This window comes from Lingula anatina, chromosome 6 (genome assembly GCF_051362555.1).
Source record: "Lingula anatina isolate TDL-2025a chromosome 6, LinAna3.0, whole genome shotgun sequence".
Classification (NCBI taxonomy): Eukaryota; Metazoa; Brachiopoda; class Lingulata; order Lingulida; family Lingulidae; genus Lingula; species Lingula anatina.
In genome coordinates this window covers 20,277,878-20,305,710 of record NC_141772.1, presented here as the reverse complement: position 1 = coordinate 20,305,710, position 27,833 = coordinate 20,277,878, and the positions used below count along the sequence as shown (strand labels likewise).

General features: G+C 38.4%; 3 protein-coding genes across 4 annotated transcripts; 2 read left to right on the top strand and 1 right to left on the bottom strand.

Moving 5' to 3' along the window:
• Window positions 1-520: 520 nt before the first annotated feature.
• On the top strand, window positions 521-3,891 carry LOC106179651 (m7GpppX diphosphatase). The gene is made up of 4 exons (XM_013563372.2): window positions 521-885; window positions 1,245-1,390; window positions 1,878-2,102; window positions 2,577-3,891. The coding sequence occupies exons 1-4, from the start codon at window positions 552-554 to the stop codon at window positions 2,841-2,843; spliced, it is 972 nt and encodes a 323-aa protein (XP_013418826.2). The 5' UTR covers window positions 521-551; the 3' UTR covers window positions 2,844-3,891.
• Window positions 3,892-6,344: 2,453 nt separating this feature from the next.
• Window positions 6,345-14,099, top strand: LOC106179654 (uncharacterized). 2 transcript variants are annotated; one of them, XM_087015663.1, is made up of 4 exons: window positions 6,345-6,590; window positions 9,002-9,068; window positions 9,734-9,949; window positions 10,097-14,099. In XM_087015663.1, the coding sequence occupies exons 2-4, from the start codon at window positions 9,027-9,029 to the stop codon at window positions 13,871-13,873; spliced, it is 4,035 nt and encodes a 1,344-aa protein (XP_086871789.1). In that variant the 5' UTR covers window positions 6,345-6,590; window positions 9,002-9,026; the 3' UTR covers window positions 13,874-14,099. The 2 variants fall into 2 exon arrangements, with proteins under 2 accessions (XP_086871789.1, XP_086871788.1); XM_087015662.1 differs by having other exon boundaries at window positions 9,002-9,098.
• A 1,586-nt stretch (window positions 14,100-15,685) lies between these two features.
• Window positions 15,686-25,979, bottom strand: LOC106160150 (protein DD3-3). The gene is made up of 13 exons (XM_013536668.3): window positions 25,739-25,979; window positions 22,601-22,678; window positions 22,181-22,337; window positions 21,759-21,938; window positions 21,119-21,311; window positions 19,717-19,889; window positions 19,249-19,399; window positions 18,442-18,546; window positions 18,071-18,133; window positions 17,541-17,845; window positions 17,229-17,300; window positions 16,715-16,889; window positions 15,686-16,373 (listed from the first exon to the last, which is right to left on the bottom strand). The coding sequence occupies exons 1-13, from the start codon at window positions 25,877-25,879 to the stop codon at window positions 16,184-16,186; spliced, it is 1,983 nt and encodes a 660-aa protein (XP_013392122.2). The 5' UTR covers window positions 25,880-25,979; the 3' UTR covers window positions 15,686-16,183.
• Window positions 25,980-27,833: the final 1,854 nt, after the last annotated feature.

Here is a 27,833-nt window from a genome sequence, read left to right as displayed (position 1 = left end):
GGTGACTGCATTTTCGGTGGTTGATTTTCTTCTAGAATCCCTAGAATGATTAATAATAACAGTTTCACCTTGATACCATATGAATGAGTGAATCTTTCAAACCAAGTGGTTTAAAGAGGCTAGTAAAGAAAGGGTAACGTTTTGCTGCAAAGTGAAAGGCGTTAACGTTTAATTTAAGCCTCCCTACAGTGTGCAGTGCAGTTATGTCTATTTAAATATGTGCGTAAAGCGTCTAGCTTACGTGCTTATATCAACAACATCATGTTGCTGATCTATATTCAACTTCCTCGCCTTGTTCAAATTCTGTTAAAAATTTATGTATTATTGGAGGCCAACAAGTGGTACTGAATTTGTGCGCGGTTGTCGTAAAAGTCCGTTTGGAAGATATGTAAAATGCATCCATAAATGACTATTTATGGCATTTTCATTTAGCAGATCAGAGAATCATTTAAGCTTCATGAACTTATTTTTTTAAACAATACTTATAAAATCTTCAATTTGAAATATGTGACGGTGACTTCTTCTTTATTTGGAGGACGGAAATAGGTACAATGGCATCCGAACAACAACGTGCTGATGCGGCCGTTCCGATAAAAAAGCGAAAACATTCCCTGGAAGAAGTATCAAATGGTGAAACAAAATCGGAGGACAGTTTCGGGGGCTTCAATATTTGCAAAGTTTTAAATGAGAACACTAAACAAAAAGCAATTTTTGTTCACGGATCGTTTGAAGGTAGTACGGATGACGCTGTTGTCATTTTGGAGAAAACTCCTTTTACAGAAAACACAGTCAAGGGAATTTTGTCGTCAGATACAGATTTGAAACTGGCAATTCATAATGATATATATAAAACATTTGAGGCATTTCCAAAACCCCAGGAGAACGGTTAGTATTTTGGAAAGAAAAAAGTTATTATTAAAATAATTTTATATAATAAAATCTGCATGTTTATAATGAATGGATGTGTCATCAGTAATAACTCAGTAAAATGAATTGATAGATAGATTCACAATTCTTAAGTTAGATTTATCATGACTGAACAGATTTATCTCCACTCGGGGCCTATTTTTTTCATTTAATATACAAAGTGTATGTATTTCTTAGTGCATGTATTTTAAGTCATTTAGCAGTCATGAGGATGCTTATTCAATTTTCCCCCCCCTCACTCTGTATCGCACACGCGGATATGCATTTGTGTGGTAGTAGTATTTTATTGTTTGTATACTAGCACTGAATACTTTCAGGGATCAAAGCCACCCTGATTTACCCTGCCACTTCTAAACACATCAGCAAGTATACAGAACAAGACGTGTATGTTGTGAGAGAGACAGCAGAGGACTACAGGAACATCACTTTGCCATACATACAGGCAGAACAATTTAGTATACAAGTATGCTATATATTGTGCAATTTGTGAATTTGCTTAGCTAGTATTTTTGTGGTTTGATTTGATATGAAATTATTATTGTGGCAAAAACATATTCTCTTAAATGAGAGAACAGTTTCATTAGCTCTGTATGTATCAATTTAAATTATTGTTTTTCTTTTTATCAAGAGCTTATAAAATATTTGGGTATTACCACTGATAAAAAGAAAATCATATTCTCTTACATTTAAATTATGCATTTGCTAAGTACATTTTCCAACTTGAAAAAGTCATTAATTGAGTTGATTGCCATTATTAAGTCTGTCATGTACTAACATAATTTTCATCAACATGGCATACATAATTGAAAAAATGTAATTACTATTTTCACATATGCACTACTTTTTTTCATACAAAGTAATACACTTTAAAATATATAGTATATACAGTTTGTAGTGGGTATTTTGTAATTGTAAAACATTTCATTCATGTTTAACTTATTATATTGCAGTGGGTGTATAATATCCTAGACAAGAAAAAAGAAGCGGAGAGAATTGTGTTTGAGGACGTTGACCCTGAGACAGGGTTCATTCTCCTCCCTGACATGAAGTGGGATTGCAAGCAGGTCAACGACCTCTACCTTGTTGCCATATGTCACACCAGAGGAGTGAGATCACTCCGAGATCTTACCAGAGACCACTTGCCTTTGTTGAAGAATATACTTGAAAAGGGACAGGTAGTTTAAACTTTTTTTTGTAAATGGCTAGGTTATTATAAACTTAAGATGAAAGTTCTGGGAAGTATACTTTGATGATTTTCCCCTTTTTCTTTTGAATTTAAAAAAGATAATTAATTTGAATTTTTTAATTTAAGTTAATCTGTTTATTAATTTATTTGAATAGATTTTGCAATAAAAGCCCTGGCTTCAGTTTTTCATAAAATTAGTGGCATATGGCTTTAGGCCAATTGTTGATGGCACAGGTGGACCTCAAGTACATAGTAAATTGTAGATCACATTTTTCAGATTTATTCTTGCACAACTTGTACAGCAGCATGAGTTACCGACAATGGTCATATAACATATACATATTTTATTTCACATACATCAGTACACACAGTTAGTCTCTCCCTTATAGATTAAGACATAGACTGTACATACCATATTAAATCAACCTTTACATCATAACCTTTACATCTCCTTGTATTTCAGAATGCAATCGAAGAAAAGTACCAAGTGCCACCCAGTAAACTCAGGATATATTTCCACTACCAGCCGTCGTATTACCACCTCCATGTCCACTTCACTCACATCAAGTTTGATGCCCCGGGATCTGGGGTGGACAGGGCACACCTCATCCAAGATGTCATTCAGAACATTGAAATCAAAGGAAACTTCTATCAGGAGGCCTCCATTTCGTTTGCTCTTAGGGAAAATGACAAGTTGTTGAGTAAATTTAGAGAGGCGGGAAAAGCTTGATTTAGGCTTGAGAAGTAATAATGGGATGGTTTTGGACATTTATCAGTATACCCCCCCTTTGCTGTGAGATATAATGATAAGTTATTGCTAGTAAAGTATAATACCCTCCAGGGGAAGGTGGGGGGGGGGGGAATGTGTTAGTTGGACTATCTGGAGAGACAGGACTAGATGACAGTCGGTGCTGAAGCCGAAATCATTATAGCCAGCTGATCCTTCAGGTCACCAGGGTCCGTGAATCTACTTTGATAAAGCAGAAATGGTATCTTGTGAATGAACTTAAATTATGCTGATGACCCAGTTTCAATTTTTCCTGGCAGTTGGGTTTGGACCATTGTTTAAATTGCATATTGAGCTAGCCTCAGTTTCACACACAAAAAAAAAATGAAGTCAGTTCAAGTGGTCACATGCACACATCCTACCCTATCAGGAACAGTGTTACAGCATTCTCATGGAAATCCTAGTCAACTAAGCCAGGGAACAGACTTAAGTATTTATGTGAAACCAGGACCTGATAACATGTTTTATCCCAGAAAAAGTGTCACTATTTTCTTTTTGACAAGATCATATTCTCAGTTCATTGGTGTGCTATACAAAAGTAGAAGGTACATGTTACCTACATTCTCATTGTCAGAAGGAGGTTCAAGGAAATGGGAACAACATTTCTGTTTATGGATAGGACATTGACAAAATTGTGTTTTTAAGTCAGAGGAGAAATAACAAATTACTGAATTCATGAAAAAAGAAAATAACAGTACGAATAAAAACAATGTTCAGGGTGTAAATTTGTCTTTTACTAAAAGAGAAAAGTATTTTAAAGATTTTATATCCCCATGAAAATGATGTGAAATAGTTGAAAGACGTATAATATTTTGATTTAAGTTCAGAAATGGGGGATATTTTCACTGTGAAACCTCATATAATAAATATCTTGTGTTGCATTTGTATTTAATGGGTTTTCTTTTTTTGTAGAGCATTATGTTTATACATCATTTTATACATTGTATATACTGTAATACTGAAGAAAATAAACTTTGCTAAACTGAAACAATCCGTGTGTTTAAAATGCATTCGGACACATCGAAGTCGGAAATAGAATAATTTAAGTTGAAATTCATCTTATAGCAGTTTAAAAGTTGTTTCATGGCCAGCATCAATACTGATACATGTATCATGGCCTCTACTGCTTGACTTGACTTTCCGTCATCGGACTTATGAAATCAAAATTGCTTTATGGAGAGAGAGAGATTTTATTTGCTCTTTTGATGCGATTGGTTTACTCGATATAATGTAAATATAGAAACATAAGAGGTATAGTTTTATTGGAGAAAAAAAGGACAAGAAAAACCGCGGAGGAAGGGATGCGGCAAAATGATTTTTTTTTTTTTAGAATTTTTCAAAATTCAACTGTCTTGAAATTGATGTATCGTGATATCTCTAACAAGTAATACGAAAAAAGTAAACAGTAAACCACTGAGATAGCTTAAAGCTACAATGCACTTTAGTACCGACAAACTGACAACGGTTACGCTCTGAGTCCATAGGCGAAGGAGCTTTAACTCCCTCCCCCCCCCCCCCCCCCCCCCCCCCCACAGACACACACACACACGCGGCGCGCGCGCATATATTTCTTCAGCCACGTGCACGCCAGCCATAAGCTCAGGAAACAGCTAAGGGTAGATAATTTTACTGTTACTGTATTCACCAGTGTCAAAATGAAATGAAATCCATCAAAAGTCAGATATCCATGTATTTGCGGCGCGTCGCTTATATTTGTAGACCGAGACACCGGGCAACTGAGCCACTATGCAAACTATGCCCAACTACAAATAAACTGAAACAATTTATCTGACATACCTACTCCGCGTAACTTTAATATTTTTTCAATGTTTATCCACTAACACCGCACTCGTTTAAAGATTTGATTCCAACCCGCCTGGAGACTGCCCTCTGTCTGAGGCCCTTTCTGTGCAAAATTTCACGCTACAGAGAAGTTGCCAAATAAATATTTGTAGTGAATATCCAGTGAAAACATCCCTCCGTGGCTATGGTGAGTGATGCCTGGAGACAGTGATACACCGACACGCGCGGATATCGATATCATTAGTGCGAGACATGCCTGATTAGTCGCACATCCTGATCGAATCTGCCTGGATTACACATCTGTTTGTTTTTCGCGGCCGAATGACCAGCAGTTGATGGCGGACGAGCCTGATGTTTGACCTTTGCTGACTAAAATCCGTTCGTGTTCAGTTTGCGTTTTCGATTGCATCATCGTGAAGTTGTGTGATGAATGACTGTTCTGAATAAACATAAAAGGTCCATCGTGGCATAACACTGCAGGCCCGTAGCCATGGATGGAGCATTGACAAAACTGAGGAGAAATAGCAAAATTATTGAATTCGTGAAAACATAATACATGGACTATTGCCTATGGGGCAATAGTACATTTATTATGTCCTTTTTTTTTTTCATAAAGTAGACCTCTAACCATAAAGCTTTCATGTACAAATTAAAATTTTAACCAGAGAGGACCTTTTCCCAGCAAAAAGGGGGTTCTTTCGAACCCCCTGACCCCCCCCCCCCCCCCCCCCCCCCCCGCCTTCAAGTCTGTCACTTAACATCAACACGTATTCCCAGCCTTTTGTACAAAGTTAAAATCAGATTGATAAAATTTTCTCACCCACAACTCTAGTCAAATCTCTAGTAAGGTTCAAATCATGAACGAGGTAATAATTTTTATGGTGTTCTGAAGTCCAATTATTTTGCTGTACATTAACTAAACACTCGTTGACCATTCTGAGATAAGAGAAATAATTGGATTAACGCAACATTATATTAAGTTTATTCAGGTTTAAAATTTCCGATTTGCATTGATAAAAGGTTTTTATTTCTATTAAAAGTAAATACTTTACTACTTAAGCAATTATTTTTTCTTTTTCATGTCAGAAGCATTATCAAGATGTTCTAGGAATGATTTCACTACATCGCACTGATGAAGCTGTTGGAAATTCCCTACGACTAATATTTGACAAATTAAAGCTAACACTATTTTGATTCTAAAATATTGTCTTTTATGTACGTATTGTTAAAACTATTTTCTGTTCTTGTTGTTATGAAAATTATTGCCCCTTAGGCAATGGTACATATATTATGTTTCCATGGTATTTTATGACTTTGACATAAAATAAATAAATAATTCTTGCAAAAAATTCACACGAAAGCGTTGCTAATGTCTCGAACTATGCTTTGCAATCTGTGCTCTTTTCACATTTCAACTTGATAAAAAAATCTATGAGTCAAAGTATATCCCTCTTGATATTGTGAAAAAATATCAGTTTTTGAAAAGTGAGACAATTTCATTTTCTCAATCTACACGGGAATAATGCAAGTATTCGCTTGTACCTTTATCAAGTGTTTAAGAAGATCGATAGTACGGCTAACCCTCTTTTCATCAATACACAAAAGGCGCATTACTTTACCCGTGACAACACACATAGAAACGTATAAACATGGAGGGGGCTGACCTCGTTTTGACATGCAAAATGTGTCCAGCAGACTCAGTGTATTGTGACGACGTCCAAAACTCACCGCGACACACTTACTGCTGTGGACACAGAGAAAGATAACGTGCGTCCGAGCGTTTGCGAAAGAAAGCCCCAATGGGAGAATCCAGGAGTTCATGACTATAAGACACACCTTCAAAACAGCCCTCAAGAGAGAAAGAGGAAGGGATTTCCAAGTTTGAAGGTATGCATTTTAACGGCATGCATTTCCTCTGTACTTAAACTACCGGTACAGGTACGCCACGGTGTTCATTATACTTAACTTTTCTTTCCTCTCCACAAGATCATGCAATATCAGCCATAATACGTCATCAACAGGTCACTATAGAATAATACAAACTTGTACAAGTTACCCATCATACCCAAGTTACATGTAACGTATCATTACCGATCAATGTCTTACATGTACGCCTTATGTCTTTATGGTGACGGGTGCGGTACACCCAGCTGAGTCCATTTTACAGACAGGATTGTGGATGTAGGGTATCGACTACCCCCACCCCACCCCTTTATCAACGGTTAAATAAGGGACAGTCACACTGTGACATTCAAGTGTGAAATTATGCATAATTATTTTATGATGTCTTTAAAAGCAGTCCATTAAATATTCGATAGAATTGCTACCTCGAGTCTGTATACAGTATATTTTGTCTTCATAAGTTTCTAGTCTCCATATTCCTATAAACTCCAAATAACGTCCGTATAGTGATATTAACAACACGTTAGCTTTTCAATAAATCTTCAGTACAGTGTATCATTTTTGCTCGATATCTTTGACTCTCAGATGTGATCAAGTCACCAGAGCAGCTGAGTGAAACACAGCATCAAGCAAAAGGGTTGTGCTGTATTCAAAACTATCCAGAGTGAAACTTTTTAGTTTCGCCACACGTCCGTCATGACATCTTGAGGACACAAAACACCTTTGCTCAATACTATATGCCTAAGGGGAAAAAACAAAATTGCTAAGGTCTGAAAAATGGTAAAGACATATTCAATAAGGAAGTAATGAAAACAAGCCAGGGGGCGGGGTGGAGGCAGTAGTTTTGGAGGTTTAACCTGCAAAAGAGGATAAAACCAATCAAGATTTTCATCACTGTGACTTACATATTACATTCACACAGTCTTTATATATTACGCTGTATTTAACTGTGAGTTTTTATTCTCTTGTGAATCCCCCCCCCCAAAAAAAAAAAAAAAAAAAATGCCGATACCGCCAGAGTTCTATTTAATGGTTATACATCGTGTAATATTTATGTACGGTTGAAATCTCCACTGATACGATCAATGTCTATATTATGTTGACTTGCTAATTGCTCCTTAATCAATGGACGGCAAACTTAATGATTTCTACCGTCGTCAAATAAAATATACATGTATATATTATTTCAAAGTACAAATCATAATTTTTAAGACCGAGCACGAGAACTACGGTCCTGAAGTAAAAGTACCTGGAAATGAAGATAGAAGGACTGGAGCGTGTAAATTTAAAATACCAAATGAGAACAATTTTATTGCAATATGTAGGGTACAGAGTTGCACTGATAGATCGATTTTGTCTCGGTTCACTTGCTCTATTAATTTTTGGGAGGAGGGTCATATGACTCTCTCTCTCTCTCTCTCTCTCTCTCTCTCCTCGGATACGCAGTAGAGAACCTCTATAGACCCCCTGTAATGCAATTTTGGTATCTTGCTGTGTATTCATGGGTATTTGATATGATATGCTCTGTTTAATTCCGATCCACCAACTTGATGTCTCGGCCTTTTATACACACATGTAGCCAGGACCCAAGAATCTTTACTAGGTCCTTGGTCCTATCAAGACAATGACAGTTATCGCGGATGCTTCCACCCCCGTTGTCAAACATTTGATGCAACTTAATCCCTAAATACACTATGAGTTAATCCTAAATCAACAATTAACTTGCGATTACCTATTTTCCTTTCTTAAGAAGTAGGAGCAGAACACCAACGTGATGATAAACATATAATGCTATATATAGTTAAGCGTTTTAGCCCAGGGTTACTGAATTACAGCTTTTTAAATTAAAATTAGTCAGTCGTAACATAATATTTTTGCTTATGTTGTGTAACGATATGCGCCCATCAGGAAATAATAATAATAAAGGCATACTACCGAAAAACTGCTCGAATGAAAAAATAAATAAGAAGTGATCAGATTAACGCATTTACAATGCACCCTACAATTTAGTCACCTATTCGACTGGAAATGACAAATGACAAAATGTCACTTGTTTCTTCCTGAAAAAACACCTACATCTCAATACTTTGTACGCGAGTACTTTTACAGTCCGTCACTGAGTAATAGGGCATTTGAGTGGTTTCTTATACCATAAACTCTCGGTGCCATTAAGCGTAAAAATCATTTAAAGGCAAAGCACATTTTACATGCACGGAGATACACGATTTTGGCTGAAGCTTTCTCCGTGGTATTCCTTAATTAATTTTTTGGGGTTACAATTCTCTAGTTATAGTAGAAAATTATTACTTAAATGTGATTTTAACAAAGCATTCGAATATACATATATGCTGATTGATTTTATCATTTTTTCTCTCATTGTTTATCTATTCATCCAGTTGCCAGCCGCTGACTAAACAAATAATGGATCAAGATGAGGGAAGGGACAAAGTCCCGGATTTGAATGTAAGAAAGAAAAAGAAAAAGAAGAAAAAGGTATTTGAAACCAAGAGTGGGCATGTTTGCGAATGTTTTGCTTTAAACTTAACTCCCTAATAGCCTTGTATTTATATACTAATTTTGTTGCTGCTAAAGCCGCCTGGGCCAATTATTCAAAAACAATGTAAAAAAATTTACTTTCATCTTAAAAATTTGTACTCGAAAAATTCACCTGCTGACCTCCATATCCCCCCCCCCCCCCCCCCCCCCCCCCGCCCCAGTCATAAACTGCCCTGGCTTGGTTTCATTCTGCCTACGTATTTTTTTTACCATTTTTAATTTAAATTACGACTAATTTATTAATTGATTTATTAAATTGATTTATTAAATTAACGGCACGTGTGTACGAGTATATAGGAAAATGACCACAAATGCAATTATGGCATTACTTTGCTAACAATGGTTAATCATTTACAGATTAATTATCACTTAAATACACAAACACACACGTGCGCTTTCTTACACACACGCAAGCCAACACACACACACAGAGAGAGAGAGAGAGAGAGAGAGAGAGAGAGAGAGAGATTCAATCACTACGCAAATTATTTGCTGTGAGCACAAATGCGTAAGGAAAATGAACATCAATTCTTCAAAGATCAATAAAGATATTTTTCATTTAACTTTCTTAGAAGCATTCAAAAACGGAAGAGGAAGATCAGTCCAAGTCTCGCAAGTTCTCGATTATGTCTACTATCGAACATGCCCAGCTGGAAAACGAAGGGGTTACTCCGGTGTCGAGAAAAACATCAAGCGAGAAAGATCCTCCAATAATGGTGCCGAGCAAGTCGGCGGGGATGCACACGGATGGAGACTACACGGAACTGATGAAAAGAAGAAAGCTTAGGGTATCTATCTGTCTGTCTGTCTGTCTATCCATCTATCATCATCATCATCATCATAACAGTAAAAATAAAAATAAACTGAAGAGAAGAACGCTTATGATTCTGGTTAAATCTGATAAGAAATAAACTACATCTTACTTTTCATTTTAGTTGTCCCAAAGGCAGCGAAAGAAAGGTTTGACTCATCTAGAACAGCCAGTCATCACAATACCCCAGGAACAATCTAGGGTCAACGATGATGATCACGAGCAACTACAGCTAAGAAATGAGGTACTTGACTGCATCAATAAAGATGACGTCGGTCGTTTGAGTGAAATGCACAGAAGACTAAAATCCAGGGAAAGACTTCCCCTTTTTGATGATAACGTTAATGCTTTGCATCACGCTCTTGCGGAGAACGCTTATGGCATTGTAGACTACCTAATAGAAAATGAGACTGCATCGTTTCTCATGGATGAATTCATATCCAGAGTTGCCGGTAAAACATCAAAAAAGAACGTCCTACACGTGCTTGCCGAGAGAAATGACGTCGAGAGGGCTAGAATACTAATCAGACGCATCGACAAGCCTGGCATTCGCGCGAATTTCTTGGTGAGCGAAACCTTGGCCCAAGTCGAGGGTCAAAGACCGAGAGACCTGTCCCCAATCTTGATAGCTGCAATGCACGGGCACTTAGAGTTCGTGAAACTCCTCCTGTCTTTTGGCGTAGATGTGAACCATCAAAATAAGAAACATGACACAGCCATATTGTGGGCCTCTAGATTCGGCCATATTGAACTTGTGAGGTATCTCATCTCGCAACATGCTGACGTTGGTCTCGAAAACGACAAGGGTTCCACGCCCCTTCACTGGGCGGTGCGTTATGACCACGTGGAGGCAGTTAAGACTCTTATAGAAGAAGGGAAAGTCGATGTCAATCAGAAACGAAAACTTGGCCTCGTTTTACCTTTGGTTTTGGCATCGGCGCTTGGAAGCGAGGAGATAGTGGAATTGTTGCTACAGCACGGCGCGAGAGTTAACGAGGTTATTCGAGGAGGAGAAACAGCCCTTCAGCACGCGGCTTCTGAAGGTCATCTCGAAGTCGTTAAAATCCTATTGCGCCACGGTGCCCAATTAGAGCAGGAGGATGACCTTGGATACACTCCATTATTACTAGCGGGTAGAAACGGTTTTGCAGACGTTGCCCTCTTTTTGGCGCGCGAGGGCGCTGATTTTCAACACGAAACTTTAGAGGGCAAGACAATCTGGGACTATGCCGTCGAAAACCCCGATTCTGACTTACTGGTCGGTCTTATTGATTACATGAGAGAAACGGCGGACTTCAACGTGTTTGTGGGAAACAATAAGAAAGACAAAGGTCCAGTGCCTTTCCCAAAAGGGCGGACCCCATTGCACGTTGCCTCGAGCCTCGGGTTTTGTGATAAAATTGCCCTACTCATAGAACACGGCGTGGACCCTGCCGCTTGTGACGGCAACGATAACACCTTTCTCCATGTGGCAGCAACGACCGGTATGACGGAAGTTTTAAGAAAGTTCGCCGACGGGACAGGTGTCGCCAAACAGAACATCGATGGAGACACGGTAATGCACGTGGCTTGCAGAAGCGGAGAAGAAGACTGCGTTGAAGCTCTCCTGAAGTTTTCCAAAATGGACGCAAAGAATAACCGTGGAGAGAGACCGTTACACGCAGCGATCCATTCCCAAAACACCAACCCGGACATCGTAAAGCTCCTGGTCAACCATATTATCACCAACGATACGTGGACTCTGTTGGACGAAGTGGACAACGAGGGCAACACTGCCTTACACTTTGCTGCCCGCCAGACCAACCCAGACGTCCTCAAATACCTCAGAAACCTGAACATCAAACAGAAGAACAACGACGGTGATAACCCGCTTCATGTTGCAGCCATAAACGAAGCCTGCCCCGAGGTCTTCAACACCATGCTAGACATATTCAGAACACAGCGTGGTGGGGATATAGATCTCAACCAGAGGAACGCCGTCGGGGAGACACTCTTTCATATCGTGGCAAAGAAGGGTGACGTCCGCCGAATCGAACATCTTATCCGTATTGGCGCCGATTTGTCGCTTCAAGACGCGGACGGTAACACTATGCTGCATACCACCGCGTTCTGCGTCGCCGATGATGATGCTTTTGTCCTTAAGGGTCTGGACGTTTGTTCTTGTATCGTTGAGAATTCCGTGCGGTGGTGGTGCAACAAGCAGGATTTATCTTACCCCGACGACGATCGAGGCTTGTACCAAAGGCTCAAAGTAACGTCCCTTCTCTTTTTGACAACCAAAATCTTCAACAACGAAGATACAAACGTCTTTGGGTATGCGGCGCATCTAGGTGCCTTGGAGATCATAAGATTTCTTTTAAACATTCCAGGTGTGACGAAATTCGAGACGCGTAATGCAATTAAGTATGATATAACTAATATATCAACAAAGTCGAGTCCTTCAAAAGGCCTCAAGAAGCACAGTAGTACCAAAGAGCCTCGTCGAGGCTCGAAACCGGGGCGATCAACTGTGTCCCCGTCAAAAGTTCAGTACGATGAAATAGACAAAGGCACGGATGCTTCCACCAACAATGAGCGCTCTTTGATCGAAATCATCTGCGATTCGCCCCTGGTAGCGCGTTCGGCAAAAATTTTAAGCATCACACCAATATCCCAGATGGCAGACGACTTCTGGTCGACGTACCAGTGGCTCTACGGGTTTCTCATGGTGCTTCATGTGCTGTACATGTCGTTGCTGTGTGCCTATTGTGTTCCCGTACTGCCTCCGCCTCTAGTCAACGGCAATTACACATTAACCGACAGCTCCGGAGTTACGACAAACGTAGATTACGAAGTTCACATCTTCCCTTACATACTCTTCCTATTATGGCCGCTGTTGATAATGTTTGCAGAATTCTATTTTGCCGTGAGAGAGTGCGTTATTCACAAACGCGCACCGAATTTCAAAGATTCCGAAAACGAACATGCAAATGTTTCAGACCGTTTGTTGCACGTATTATGGGTCTTCTTCAACGAACACGTCACATATTTCATCGGGACTTTTTTCTGCGTCCTCGTAGTTGCGTGGTTCGGTCTCTATGCAGTGAAATACGAATACCAGGACTACGTTCTGGCCACTGCCATCATCATTGGTTGGCTTTATGGCATAACGTTCACAAAAGCATTTGAAAGTATCCATCAGTTTTCTCAAATGTTGAAATTCATGATAATCCGTGATTTGACCAGATTTATGTTTGTCTATTTGTTTGTTCTTTTGGCCTTTGGTTTCGCTTTTTATGCGTTGTTTCAGGGCGTCGGGGTCCCGTATGCCGCTAAGACTCAACCAATGATGACGCTGTATTCGACCTTTATGATCATGGTAGGTTTTACAGAGCAGATCTCCTCCCTTTCTGGTGATGATTTCGACCAGACGGACCGCAGTCGCAATTTCTTCCAAGTTTTATTCACCTTGTATCTCATTGTCGGCACCATTGTTCTCCTTAATTTGCTAATCGCGCTAATGAATGACTCATATTCGGAAGTGCGACAAAAAGAGGCTGCTTGGTGGAGAGTGTATTCTTTACGCCTTGCCCTGCAGATTGAGCGGAGTACACCATTGATACCGAAGCTAATGGACTTAATTCGACTCGGTAAACTAAACATGATGTTCGATTTAGCAGAAGAACGATGGTTCTTGACGTTATCGAAGAAGGCCATTCGAGGCTTTAAGGATTTGGCTTCGAGCAGTGATGAGGACGCCCTCACAGACACCATAGCCCGCCTTGATGGCCGCCTGTACGAAATGGAAAAATCTCTTCAGTCAATAAACCGCAGGCTTGACTCTCTTCACGACACGCAAAGAATTATGGGTGCGCGTTTAGCCTGGGATTCTGCCCTACAGAAACTACAACCCAAAAAATAATGTGCCAGACAGTTATGCATCTTCAAAGTTACAAATGATATAATGTATAGGCCTGAAAGAAACGATTTCACGGAAAAATACAAGCTCGTTTTTAGGCTTCTTTATCGGAGTACTACTGGAAACTTTATTCTAGTATAGGCTCGTTTTACCTCAAGTCGGTGCTGACATTTTAAGGCATGTGAAAATGTTGTGATTACCAATTTACTTGTTTAGTTAATGGTCAAACTTTATGGTTGTTATTGGTCTATCAAATTATTAAAGGCTATGGTTAACATTTACAATGACATTGCATTGATCAAAATTGCTTAAAATATTTTCGGGTAAGTTTATATCTAGAGATTCGTTATGAGATCATTGAATTTTCATATCTGTGTTACGTTATTCGTCTGCTAATTATATTGAAATCTATTTCTATATTTGACAATCTTATTTATTAAAAATTCGGGCCCACAAGGGGTTTCTAGTTACTCTTGTAATGGAGACAGACGGGTAGACTCGCCCTTCAAGAAATCGACGCCTTCAAGAAATCGACGAAAACCGGAAGTGCGTGTTTTTTGCACTGTTTTTCCTGTCATGCCCATCGTAAACACTGTGTTGTCAAGTAAAACGAAGCGTCTGATACAAAGTATCAAACGCGGCATTCACGTGCTTGCTTGCGATGCGTTCAGTACACTTTGTTTACACTGACAAGTCGAGGTCAGGAATGCACAATGTTTTTCTATGTAATTACGCAGTTTCAATTTTGATAAGTGAATTTTCTTTTATCTGCATGGTCATTTTCCGAACATTTGTATAAGCCACGAAATATTTCTCATCGGAAAATCACCCAGCAGCTTTCCAAGTACAAGCGAGTGACGTCATGACGCACTTCCGGTTTTCGTCGAGATCTTGAAGGGATTAGCGTTACGGTTTGCTGCACATTTAAAGCGTTCTGTCTCAAAATGTACTCAACTGCTTGGATTGAACTTATTCTTCGCATGATATCACACATATGTGCCTTATTTGAGAGCTTTAGCTGTTATATGTTTTCTACAGTGCCCATTCAAATTTGAAAAAGCTATTTTCCGTCGATTTCTTGAAGGGCAAGTCTAAATATCACTTGTAACGGTAAAAAACTTCTCGAAAGTGGGCATTTCGATAGCAATTTTATCAATAGTTTCAGTTAGAATATCCTTTAATGAAAAAGGGGAATTGCTGAAAATTTCAGTAAACTTGATTTTTTTTCCGGATAAAGATATAAATGTGTATCTGTGATACTTGAAGCAATATGCATTATTGACGTAATGCAATGTGGGATGTGATTGCACTAAATGAAGGCAAATACTGTGATAATGGATTTTATGAACGCAAAAATATGAAATAAATACAAGAAAAATTATATAATGCAGTGTGGCGGCGTTTTGGCCTTCGAGTGGTGACAAATAGTAATTGAAAACATACAGGAACCCATGAACTTGATTTAAAGATATGTATGGATACTCATTACATATGATAGTTACTTTAATTTCCTCAAGAGTCAGTTGCCAAAGAAGGGGGGTCCCTTAGGTTCAATATCGATGTACAAAAATCTCCTTAATGAACAATCTCTTTTTGAGTTTCAAATTCTCAAGGGAGAATAAGCATTTAATTGAGTTCATTCTTTTTCTTCATAGGCTTTAGGCTAAGTGAACATTTAGGAACATTTTCCATGCTAAAAAAATTGAGCGGTAAAACAATCCCTACTCGAAAAAGCCGACTTATTTGAGGAAAAAACATCAGTATTGCATAAGATCCCAAAATGTTTTTATGTAAGAGATATCACAAAGCAAAATCTAAATCCGATAGAGTTTATTCCAATTTCGCCACAAATACTAATAAAACCAAACAGATTAAAAGCTACCATTTCACACGCATATTGCTACGTTTCGCGTTTTATGGAATGTGATAAAAACTTCAAAACTTGTAATTGATAGCAAAATCCAACAATACCAGAACTGAATTTGATAACACTAAATACACCAATTACAGGAAACTTGCAACAAGGCTACGGATATTGCTTGAAAATTATTCTTTTTCAAATACAGTGCGCAAGATATGAAATACAGGTCGACCAAATTAAGAGAAAGCCAACTACTGTTATTGTCTGAATTCGAGACGAACTTTTTAAGCAAGTGAGAACAGCATAATCGGAGATACAAATGCTGATGCAGCATAAGAATGGTGCCTTATTCTGTATTTGTCGGTATTCATGCTAAACACGTAATTTAAAAGAAAGAGCATCACATAAGTAAAGTCACGAAGGCTGTTCTTATTAAGTTTCGCAGCCGTTGTTTATGCCGCAACTACGGTGATGGTCCCCTTCTGGCTCCTGTTGGTGAAGGCGTTGTTTCTGGTGCTCATGTAATGGTACTTTCCGGGACTCATCTTCAGAACAAGGCCCTCGAACGAGGCAGCAGCGTTGTTGAGCTGCGCCTGAAGATTATCCTTACTACCCACGGACTCGCTGCACTCTGTTGAGCACCTTTAAAAGGGGGAAAAAATTATTAGTTTTATCATAAACTGGTTATATATAATATTACAAATAATGAAGCACCCGCTTACAAATTTTATTAACGGTGAAATTGTTACTAAGAGTCGAATTTACTATCTGTCATGATATCACATTCGTTTAAGAATCACGTTTATAAATCACGCAAAAATAGACCGTTCATTCAATGCTGGAGCAAAAAAAAAGCTTAATCGGAATGGAAGTCAGGCAAAAACAATAAAATAAAATAATCTAATAAAAGTTAAAAAATAAAAACCGAAAGACTTAAGACAGAGAGGGTAATAAAGGGTTAAAAAAAGTAAAAAAAAACTTACTCATAATAGCCGGAAGTGGCCACATTGAGGGCGGTATTCAGAGGGTTTTTGCCGACCAGACCTGCTGAATACGCCCACACCACCTCTGTGTTGTCCCACATACTGGTAGCCTCGAATGGCGCCGGGAAGTTGTGGTTACGATCCAGAATCTGAACAAAGTTGTGCCTGTCGGTTCCTTGAAACAAATGAATATAAAAAATTATTTGAATTGACTTACGTACATGATGGAGATCTGCCTTGAGTCAAGGAATAGTAGGACTGATTTAGCAGAGTTTTAAAGCTAAAAAATCACAATGTTGCACAGATATATTATTCAAGAAAATTCATGAATATGTATATACATGGATGAGCGAGTTAGAGAAAGAGTAAACAAGGAAATAAACGAGTACATGATTTTCTCACCAATTAACAACATATCACAAACTAATCTAACGAGTTACATATGAAAATGTATTTTTTTATCAGCAAGGCAAATGTCTCGCGTTCTCGTGAACAAAATATCACGTGATCTTACCGCCTTGTCCCTGACCAGCGTCACCCGCCTGCCCATCACCTGCTGGGTTGCCATTGTTATGCGTGTTGGAACCTAAGAAAAAAAATACCAAAACGCTAAGATAAAAATAAGTTTAACATGTATTTTTTTAAATATTCGTGCTTCTTTTTGTTGTGCTTTAGTGGCTAGAGATAATGTTACCTAGACACGTAGAGTCACTTTCATCTCCTAACAAACATTAAAAACGTTGGTTTTTGAAAGGGAATAATAATGGTAATAAAAGAAAATAACTAGAGTCCACTGAATTTTTACAAGACCCCGCGGTCTTCTCACCTGTCCATTGCAGATGGACCACATCGTTCGCCTTAAGAGTAAGATCGTTGGGGATAAAATCGTACTCCACTGCTGGATAGGTCTGAACGATGTTCCCTCTCTTCCCACGCACGTTCAGATTGTAAATGGTCTTGTCCGCGAGCTCAGTGGGTCGCGGTTTCAGATGGAACACGTGTGAACGGTCCTGGAATGTCCTGCCGAACTGGGCGGTGTTGATATTGAGGCGGAGCGGGGAAAGACCGGCGCCGATGTCCACAGTGGGGTTGCCGGTGATAGGGGACTCCCTTACGATGGTTCCTCCGACCCTATAAAATAATATAAGGTAACGTAATATAACACAATTTCTGGAAACACTATGAAGTATAGTGATGCAATGCAAAATACCATTATCATTATAAGAAAGTTGTGCGGGTGCGCACTTGTTTCTGAAAAACTGGTATTCATCAAATCAATAGTCTTCTATATGCAAGGGTGTGTATTTCTTTTAAAAACATTAAATAATAAAAAAAGAAACACCTGGCTATACTTACACCTTCCTATTGGAGGTATGATCTGTGTTGTAAGGATCGTAGTCATCGGTCGAAATGTTATATCTGTAAATATGTCAAAACTGAGTGAAAATACTTCATTTTTATTGTATTTTAACTGTCAAATTATACAATAACTGACATTTCTATAACTATTTTACAATAACTGATACACAATTACTGTTAATTAAGTACCCGGAAAAGGTAATTCAGCTAAACGCACGCGTTTTAGTTTTTCCCATTGAACTCGTTTATCGGTGGCATTTTGACAAGAGAGTGGATTTCAAATAACCATCCAGCCTTGCATGCACTAAACATTGGCAAGATATTGATAAAAAATCCTATAATTTACGTAGCTTTACAAAAACTATTACCTGACTCGAAGAATACAACGCTGGTCTGACCCGGATGGGAAATATGGAAGAGTCCAAGTGTAGTTGCTTGCAACGCCGTCTCGGGTGTTTCCATTATGGTTAACTCTGAAGAAAAAAGAGAAAAACCTCATCAAAGTTAAAACTAACACTAATTATTTTACTTTGTTATATTAAACATAAAAGAGCCAGCGGTCCTAGAAATGCAATTTCGAAAAAACGAATTACGAACAAAAGTGGATATAAAAAGTCCTCTCATTTACTACTTTTTTGTCAAAACATCGTGCCATCTTCCAAAAACAACGCGTTTTTCTTTAAACGGCTGAGTGTAAGTTTTTATATGGTGCAGAGTACTGCACAAAGCATGTACAGCGTCAAATTATGACAAACCGGACCTTAGTGGTTTCTCGGCGGCCCAATTTTGTAAACGAGAAAAATGTGGTTTTTAATGTGTTATGGATAGGACAGCTATCACTTTATTCAAAAACTTATCCAGCTATCTCAACAAAACAAATAAAATGTTTATAGGAGTGCTCAAAAACTTAGATGCCAATACATAGAACTGCGAGATCGCAAACCTTATATTTCTGGGTAATGTAGAAATTCAGCAAATTACACTTCTTACCAATACATTTTTAAATTTGAATCATAAAACAATTCTTGCCAAAAAGTAGTTCACTGTCCTTCACGTCAATTTTAGTATTTCGGCAATTTTAGAATGATAAATCTAACATCTTAGTTTCATTTACAAATAAATAAATAAATAAATAAATAAATAAATAAATGTTATTATTGACTGGTCCAACTCACCTAGTCCAAGGAGCTTCCATACATTCTGGTTCGGGAAGTGGAACAAGGCATTCTTTACTTTGGGCGTCCACAGAGTCGTAAGGAATCTGCCAAATGTATTCAATATTGTCCTTGAGTCGGGCATCAATACATTTGGTCTCAGTATCGTACTCTGAAATAAGTTTTAAAAATTGATTTATGGGAAATATTTTTGATGAGATTCTTCATGTGAAATTATCAACCACAATATTGAGTGTAATGCGGAAAGGTTATATACCATGCCTAAAATTTGCCTTTCATTTTTTTCTCTTCATTTTACATGAATCATTATTCATTTTTAAAATCTCTAATATCAAGTACATATGATCTAAGTTTCATCATCATTATCATCAGACATTTTAGTCCTCTCCGATCTCGATTTCATCTTTGAGTTACGAGAGAGAGAGAGAGAGAGAGAGAGAGAGAGAGAACTAGAAACCAGGTTCTTACGAGGAGCTTTTTCCAAATAATTGTAGAAATCGACCCAACGATTGCCGGGAACGGTCTCGCAAAGGCAATGGGAATTATATTTGGAGGAGTGTCTTCTCACAGTTTGAGTATCGTCATAGTATTCAACGCACTCGCCATAGTGCTGTACATTAAAGCTTTTCTTGGTGTAGTGACTGAAAGTAGAAACAAAATGTTTGTCTTAATTCTACTGATAAGTCTATGTTAAAACTGTCAAATGGCCTTATCCCCGCGAATATAAGACTAACTTTTCAATATGAATTCAGTGAAATATTTTCAACTTGTAACGGTAAAGCGATTTATTTCTTTTCCCCTGTTGAAATGTGTTGTCTTTCTCACTACACTGTCCATATATAGGCCTATACAAGACGGATAACCCCGTTAATTGACTTTTTAACCGAAAACTGGTAATGTTAAGCTCCCTTTCAATATTGCCAAAACTTATGGCCAGCATCATGGTCATCTAGATTACAATCGTATTTTAAAAGTATATAACAGTAGTGATCCTCACAACCGAAAATAATTTTTTTAAAAAATTACAATGTGACGTCATCAATAATCAAAGTTTCGTGGAGTCACATCGGTTACAGATTAAGTGTCGTGTTATCCAGGGTAAAGGGGCCCAGTATTAGCACCGGCTTCAAACAACTGCGCATGTGCGAAAAGTGCGCTGTTTGAAATAAACAAGTTGGTGAAATTGACAAAGACCGAATGGTTGATTTTATTTCATTAGCTCTCTGGTGTCATTTTGAAAATTTATTTTAGAAATGTTCTATTGATTTTATGTTGAAAAAAGTAAATCCGTTGGAATTCCTTAGAAAAACATTTATTTTACCTTCATTTTAAGGGGATTCCCATTGTATTTATAGTGTTATATGTGGCCCCAATGGGGATTTTCACACCTCCCCTACTCTTGATTAATAAAATTCTTCATCTGGAGGATTGTAAATTATATTTCAAAATAAATTGAAAATCGTAGGAGGGTTAACTGCAGATAATGCTGCGAGGATATTCTTAACAGTGAGGGAACTCGGCCAATATAAAATTTTTAACTTCGTTTTACGATTCTGGAGCGCCTTTTCTAATTTTTGAAAGCGAGGCAATGGAACCAAACAATGCGATACAATTTGTAATCTCGTAAAAATTGCCATTTTTATATAAAGGTTATAGCATGGAGTACATCGAAATGCGACTTGTTTATTATTATGATCTAAAATAATAATTAATATAAATAAAACAAACGATGTAATACGTTCTTAACGTTAGCCTATTTATAAGCTTTATTGATTTTTTTTGGTATTTCGAGATTAAAAACACAAAAGTTGTCTGGTTTCATATCGAGGCTCTACGTTTCGTTCGTGTGCTGCCCAGTATTGTATCTCACCTGCAAATTGTTGCGTTTTCTGCCAAGATGGCGATATCCTTCCACGGAGTGGGATGCCAGTATGGGTAATAATCTCTTTCCTCGGGGCACTCGTAGCCACGCCTGTCGCCATTTCTGTTCTGCCTTGTATAGATGGCGCTGCTGACACCCAAGCCGTTGTTGGTGCGGAGGTTCTGATCGGCGGTAAAAAGACCTGGAAAAAATTACGAAGTGCGTTGTTTTTGTGCAAAAGTGGGGAGAAACGGTGTGAACGAGCATGATGTTTCATTTTTTTTTTTTTCAAATGCAGCAAGGGTGAATTCAGGATTTTGCTTAGGAAGCACAATTAAGGAAACAGTCTTATAGCTGCACTTCGGGAAAAAAAAGAAAAAGAAATAAAATTACACCGTATTATGTATGGCACAAAAGTAGGAAAATATGTTTTGTATTGTCTCGCTACATTTGTTTTTCAGTTTTATTTTTATTTTATCGAGGGTGAAGGCCCCCACTGTGTCCCCTACATGGGTCTGCCAAAGGGTCAGAAAAATTGTGCTATAAACACAGAAGCAATATTATACAAAATATTTCATCCCAAAAACTATCGTCCAAAAAAATCGATAAAAATGCTACCACGCCTCCTCCAAAACTGTTTTTCACTTACCCTTATTTCTTTCCCTGACATAGCATTTGTCATACCAATCAAAGGTCTCAAAAAGTACGCGGTTGTCTTTGACGTTGTTATTCTTACGGCTCTGGAATGCCGAGCGGGACTCCAAGTTACTCCTTGGCCTGGCATAGTCCTGTCTGTTCGTGTTCAATCCGTCGCGAAGTCTGTCCTTTGCTGGAAATGAAAAAAGTGTTGTTCTCCTAGACTTATCAAAATAGATCACGGAGTTTTTCTAAAAGAATTATGCCTATCACGAAGTTGACGAACGTTTTTTATTATTTAATCATCTACGTTGTCGGGAAACGAAAACGTTTTCTCCGATGTCAATAAATCAAAGGTCCAAGCTTTAATTGCCGTTTAGAACGGGCCACCAAACCTGCCATAACCTGGCTACATTATAGTAGGCCTACACTTACCATTGCCTTCAAATTCAGCCGGCTGACACATGTATTGAATAACGATGTTACAGTTGACCTTGTGGGGGTCATCGTCCTCGTTTCCACCACAGCCGTGCTGATTGGTCCATTCCACGGTCAGGTGGCTAGCTGCATTAGCACCGCTTTGGAAAAATTTCTGTGATAGAAATTTAAAGTGGCATTTAGAATAATCATGTTGAATATTTTTTTTTTTTCAATTCAGTAAATAAAACTACCAAAAAGTCAAGGTTCACTTAAGTGTTCCTGTCTTTTTAAAGGAGATACTTGGTACACTGCATTGAATTTAGATTTTAATTAATGTATTTCATAATGTATAAATGTTATATGAAGGTGCAGTGTATGCTTACGAACTAAGGAGAAATCGTGTCACGCCTTAAACAATGATATGGACTTTCTTACCATTTGGTATTGCTGTGCTTCGTTTTGTGCAGCCTCATCCGTAGCATCCCCAACATTGTAGCCACCTCTATTGTTGTTCTAAAATGATAATAAGAATAATAATTAGGCCCCTATGTTCATTTTAACAACTAAGAATTATATTTTGTTTCATAAAATCGATTTAACGATGCTTGGTTTCCAGTAATAGTCCAAAGGAGATGGATTTCAGGGGAAAAACGGGTTTGCGAAATTTCTTGAGGTTCTCAGCATCTTTCCAAATACATTTAAAGGTGGGGGGGGGGGGGGGGGGGGAGGGGGGGGGTAAGGAGGATTGCGGCTTACCACAACTCCAGCAAAGGTCCCAAAATGACTTTATTGTTAAATATGTCAAGTCTGATAAAAAGTGACAAGGCGAAAAAGCGACGAAGTCATCCTTTCTTTTTTTTCGTTTTTTCTAGATTACCTCCTCACGTTGGAGAGCAGCCAAGACGAGCACATGCCAGATATTCATCCACTTTAAAATTACCGTGAGGTACTATTATGTTCTCTTTTCATATAGCATTGATGTATGTTTTAGCCAATAGTTTGTACATGTTTCAAAAAAGTTCACGTAAACTCGTGTGCATGCGCACTTTTTAGGAACTAAAGATTTAAACAGGACTTGCTTTTTTGTTATTTTCCAACGAATTATATTACTTGCGTGTTTGGGGGTAATTTAATGCAGTAATACAAACCACTACGTTGTTAGTTTTGCGATCATCAAAAAGGCAGAAAATCATTCAGCGAAAAAAAACTTTTTGAGAGAGAGGTTAAATGACAAACTTAATCACGCCAAAAATTTACTCATTCGTCCCTAAGAGAATTTGGTGAGTGAACAGACGTCAAAGCCTAGGATTGCCTGACCGTGTCCGTTAAGCGGGACCCATGCAATGCTTGTTCACTTACTACTTTAAGTTGAATATCATAACGGTTGAGCCTGCCTTCCGGCAAATAAATTCACCAGCTTAATACTATTCACTTATTGTGTCTAGAGAAATCAGTAGAAAATGTATCAATAGATGAATTTACTCTCCCCGGTCTCTATTTGTACTTTCTTCAGAAATAAGATAGAGCTAGGATCAAATATATTGGTTCCTGGGATAGGGGGGGGGGGGGGGAGGGGGATACATGTGGTGGGGGGGGGGGGGGGGGGTGAGGTAGCGACTTCAGTTACACCTGTGTCATTTCTGAAGGTATCTTGTTAGAAACACTGGAGTAAGAATGGCCGTTAACCTGAGTTAAGCCAAAGACAAAATAACCTTAACTTCGGTTATATTTTGTCCATGGTTAAGCTTACCCTCTACCAGGACCGCAGCTTAAATTATGCGTACTTTTCTCGAACGTTTTAGAAAAGTGAAAGGGGGAGGGGGCAGGGAAATGCCATGAATATCTAGTGAAAAATCACTCTGTGTCCCTGGTAGAGGGCAAGTTAAGCTGTTGTTGAAGGGATTGTTATAATAACCGGGGAATTGTCTGATAAACTCCTTGTTGTAACTGAGCTTATGTTATATTAACAATTTACATGCACAATAATTGGCAATAATAACTTCATTCAAAAACATTTCAAGAACGTAAAAGTGTGGCATGAACATCGAATATCATGAGATCGCGTCTAGGTTATCATAATGAAATGAGTATCTACACATATATGTACGAAAATGCAATACTACGATAATTTCATTGATAAACGGTACATTATTTGTTGAATGGTGTGATCTAACGTAGCTGCACTACATACTTTTCTTCTTGCTACTAGTAGGCAATTATAGCGCTCCGGTGGTTGACCACAACCACATTTATCATGCTCCTATATATATATATTTAAGCCGGTTAGTTGACAACAATTTAGAGAGACTCCTCAGGTCCTAGGTCGATCCAAATATCTGTGGTAATGGTCCCTATGTCTGTCACGCCTAGTAAAGCTGTTAGGGGGTAATTATCTTTACCCCCTAGTTGATTCGGTAGGCGTGACAGATATTTAAGCCGGTTAGTTGATAGCAATTTAGTGAGACTCCCCAGGGAGTTAGACCGATCCAGATGGATCGATCTAAGCATGGGAACCCAGTCAGTCTCTGAAAATGGTCTCTAAGAATTTCTTTTAACGTTTAGACTAAAATTCTAGTCCATTTTCACACAAGTCACTAAGTCAGATGTAGCCCAACTGAATGAAATATTACGCTTGTTTTACAACAAGAAAGACCAGACAATTGTTTCGACCATTTCTTACTTAGAAGCATGGGTTTACCTGAATATTATAGTAATACAGATCTACTTTCCAATTATTTTGGTGTAAAAGTGTAAGCATATTGCGGTGCTAAAGCTCTTCTATGAAACGGGGGGCCCCAAATGCCCAAAGGAAAAAGTTACCATCCCCGCCTTTGTGCAAGACATGTCAACCCTCTGACTGGGATCAATGAAGTGGAAGAGGAACGAAGGGAGTTCATTTCACGCTCGGTGACACCCCTAAATAATTCCTTTCACTTTTTCTCATAATTCTCCTTTCACGCCGTTTTATAAAGATGCAATTGATGCTATCTTCTATCACTAAGTATTGACAGAGAGACATGCCTTTGAAATTGACATCACGACTTAAATTCTTATCGGCTCTCCAAACGTCAGAGATTGGTCTCACAAATGTGCAAACAGCCTGAATAGACATATATTTTACTTTCAATTGGTATTAAAAGATCGAGTTGCAATGGACACACGGGTCGAACAGAGTTATATATACTGTACTACTGATGGCGAATATGAAATATCAATAGCGTGACAGAAAAGACTTCCCTGCATCAAATCCAGTAGGACTCATGTCATGAGAATGAAGCGAATTTTTTGGCTTTGATACCATCTATTCTTTTTCTCGCCTATCCAAACAGACAAATGTTCGATTGCGTCCTAAACCAACGCCCTGCACTTTGTAACGTAAGTTATTTCCCAGTCTAATATGGCTATCAGTTAAATTAAATTACTGTTTCTTGTGTTCATTTAGGCATCAATGTAAACATAAGGCTTAAAGACTTTTTAACTAAGTTGAAGATGGACTTCCACAAAGAATAAAAATTATGCCAAAAGTTTTGGGGTTGAAAGGAAAAAAAGTGAAGTAGTGAGATGAATTCTCACCTGTGAATCAAAAGCCCTGTTTCCGTTTGCTCTGTTGGCCGACCGCTCGTTTAGTCTGTTGTTCGAACCACGCGGGTTGTGCATGTAAATATCAGCACTGACACACGCGACTGCGAGGAGGCAGCACGCTAACTTCAGCATTTTCCAAGTCCTGATAATTTTTTTCCTCTCTTGAAACACAGTCGTCGAGGTCCTCTAGTCGGTGCGTATAATGTAACAAAAGCCACCAGGGTGATTAGATCGACTACATTTAAGGCTCAGGCCGAGTCTGCACGTGATTGGCGATTCCATATATGGAAGTTGGAGTTGTATTCATCCGCGGTCTCACTGCGTGGACATCAGTTGGTTATGACGTCATACAAGCGATAACGATCATTATGACCGTCTTTCAGGATGTGATCGTAATCTCCCGCACCAATCAAACCAGCAGCCGGTAGTGCGGGTAGAAAACTAAAATCAACCGACTGAGATAATTAATGTCTTTGATGCATTACATTGCCAGTCCTGTATTACGGTTTGCTGAGTAGATAGCGCTGACATTCGGAGTCAGGCTTTGGTCCGTGGCCAGATGACGTAGCAGAAATTCGGGATAGAAGGAGGAACTAGTGCATAGATAAAACATCGAAAAACAACTGGCAGTGGAGATAATTTGATTATTTCTGTTTCTTTCATAATGTATAAATATTCATACCTCCTGAAGAAGATACATTCCATTATCAGTGTACACAGTAAGGGTCTGCATCCAGAGGTTTCTAAATTAAACTTTATTTTCACCATTTACAGACTCATTTCAGCTCCTAAATCCACGATTAAAACTTTCCGGTTAAGCTTTACATGTATCGATGGGTTGCATGACTTAATGTTATAAAGCAGAATGAAACAGCACTTTTTAGCACAGTTTTATACATAAACTCCCTATTCCAATACAGTAATATCCAATACATGGGGGGTACACTTTATCATAGTGCACCCTCTGGTGCTCGTACATGGAAGTTCCCGTGACTGAAAAACAAGATCACATTAGCCTTACCAAGGTGATATAAATTAAAAATAATCATAGATGTAGGTGGCACGTGTTAAGTACGTGTATTTGTTCACTGCCTTACATTTTGTTCACTGCTGGCAGCTTGTGATTATCAACAGTCAAGAACTAAATTGGAACAGGGCATCTTTTATTTTCAATCTCAGTGTTGCGCAAAGACGAAATACTGGTATCAAACCCGAAGCAAACGGTACTTGTACTGATAATTAGAGTAACAGCTATTTACTGGTTCTGGGATGAAATGAGGCGGGTAGGACCGGTTTCACATATTGTTTGAAACCTGAAAATTGACAGCCGGCAATTTATTACGGTGGTGCATGAATGGTTGAGTGAATGAATTAACAAAAATAATAAAAAGGTGGCAAGTTGGCTGAGTAAAATAAAATCGCCACCATTGATCAGTTGGTGTTAGAAGTTTACATAACAATAAATCTTCACTTGCTGCACATTCTTTGGAAAATGAAAAATTTACTATTGATGATATCACCAAAAAACCTTAATGATAGCAATGGTCATCCACGTCTCTGTGTATTCGATCCTATCATGAGGCGTAAAAAAAAGCAACAGATGTAACCTTATACATTTGATCATAATCAATATCATAATTTGATATGTTTGATTTATTTGAATCATCATATGTATAAATCAATTCATATTTTTAGAGGCTTGTGATCATATGCGCCATACTCAATTGATAAATCACATGATAGGGTTATTTTCATTGATATTTACCTTTTTCCTAATTTTCCGATTAATTGATGATTTTTTTTTAGCGGAAGAGCAGGTGACAGTGAGGCATGTCATGAACTGCCAACCACATTTGACAAAACAAAACTGCTGCGGTTTTTTTTACCAGCAATATCTAGGAATCAAATCTTAGAATGACTGACCCGTTTAAAAAACATATCGACCCTTTGCGTGGCGTAATTCCTTTTATTTATGTTTCGGACTAATCTTAAGATTGCAAGCAAAGATTTCTTATTCTGCAGTGATACATGAAGCAAAGGTCACGTAAACAGAATTATGAGAACACCTGGTTTTTAACCCTGATCA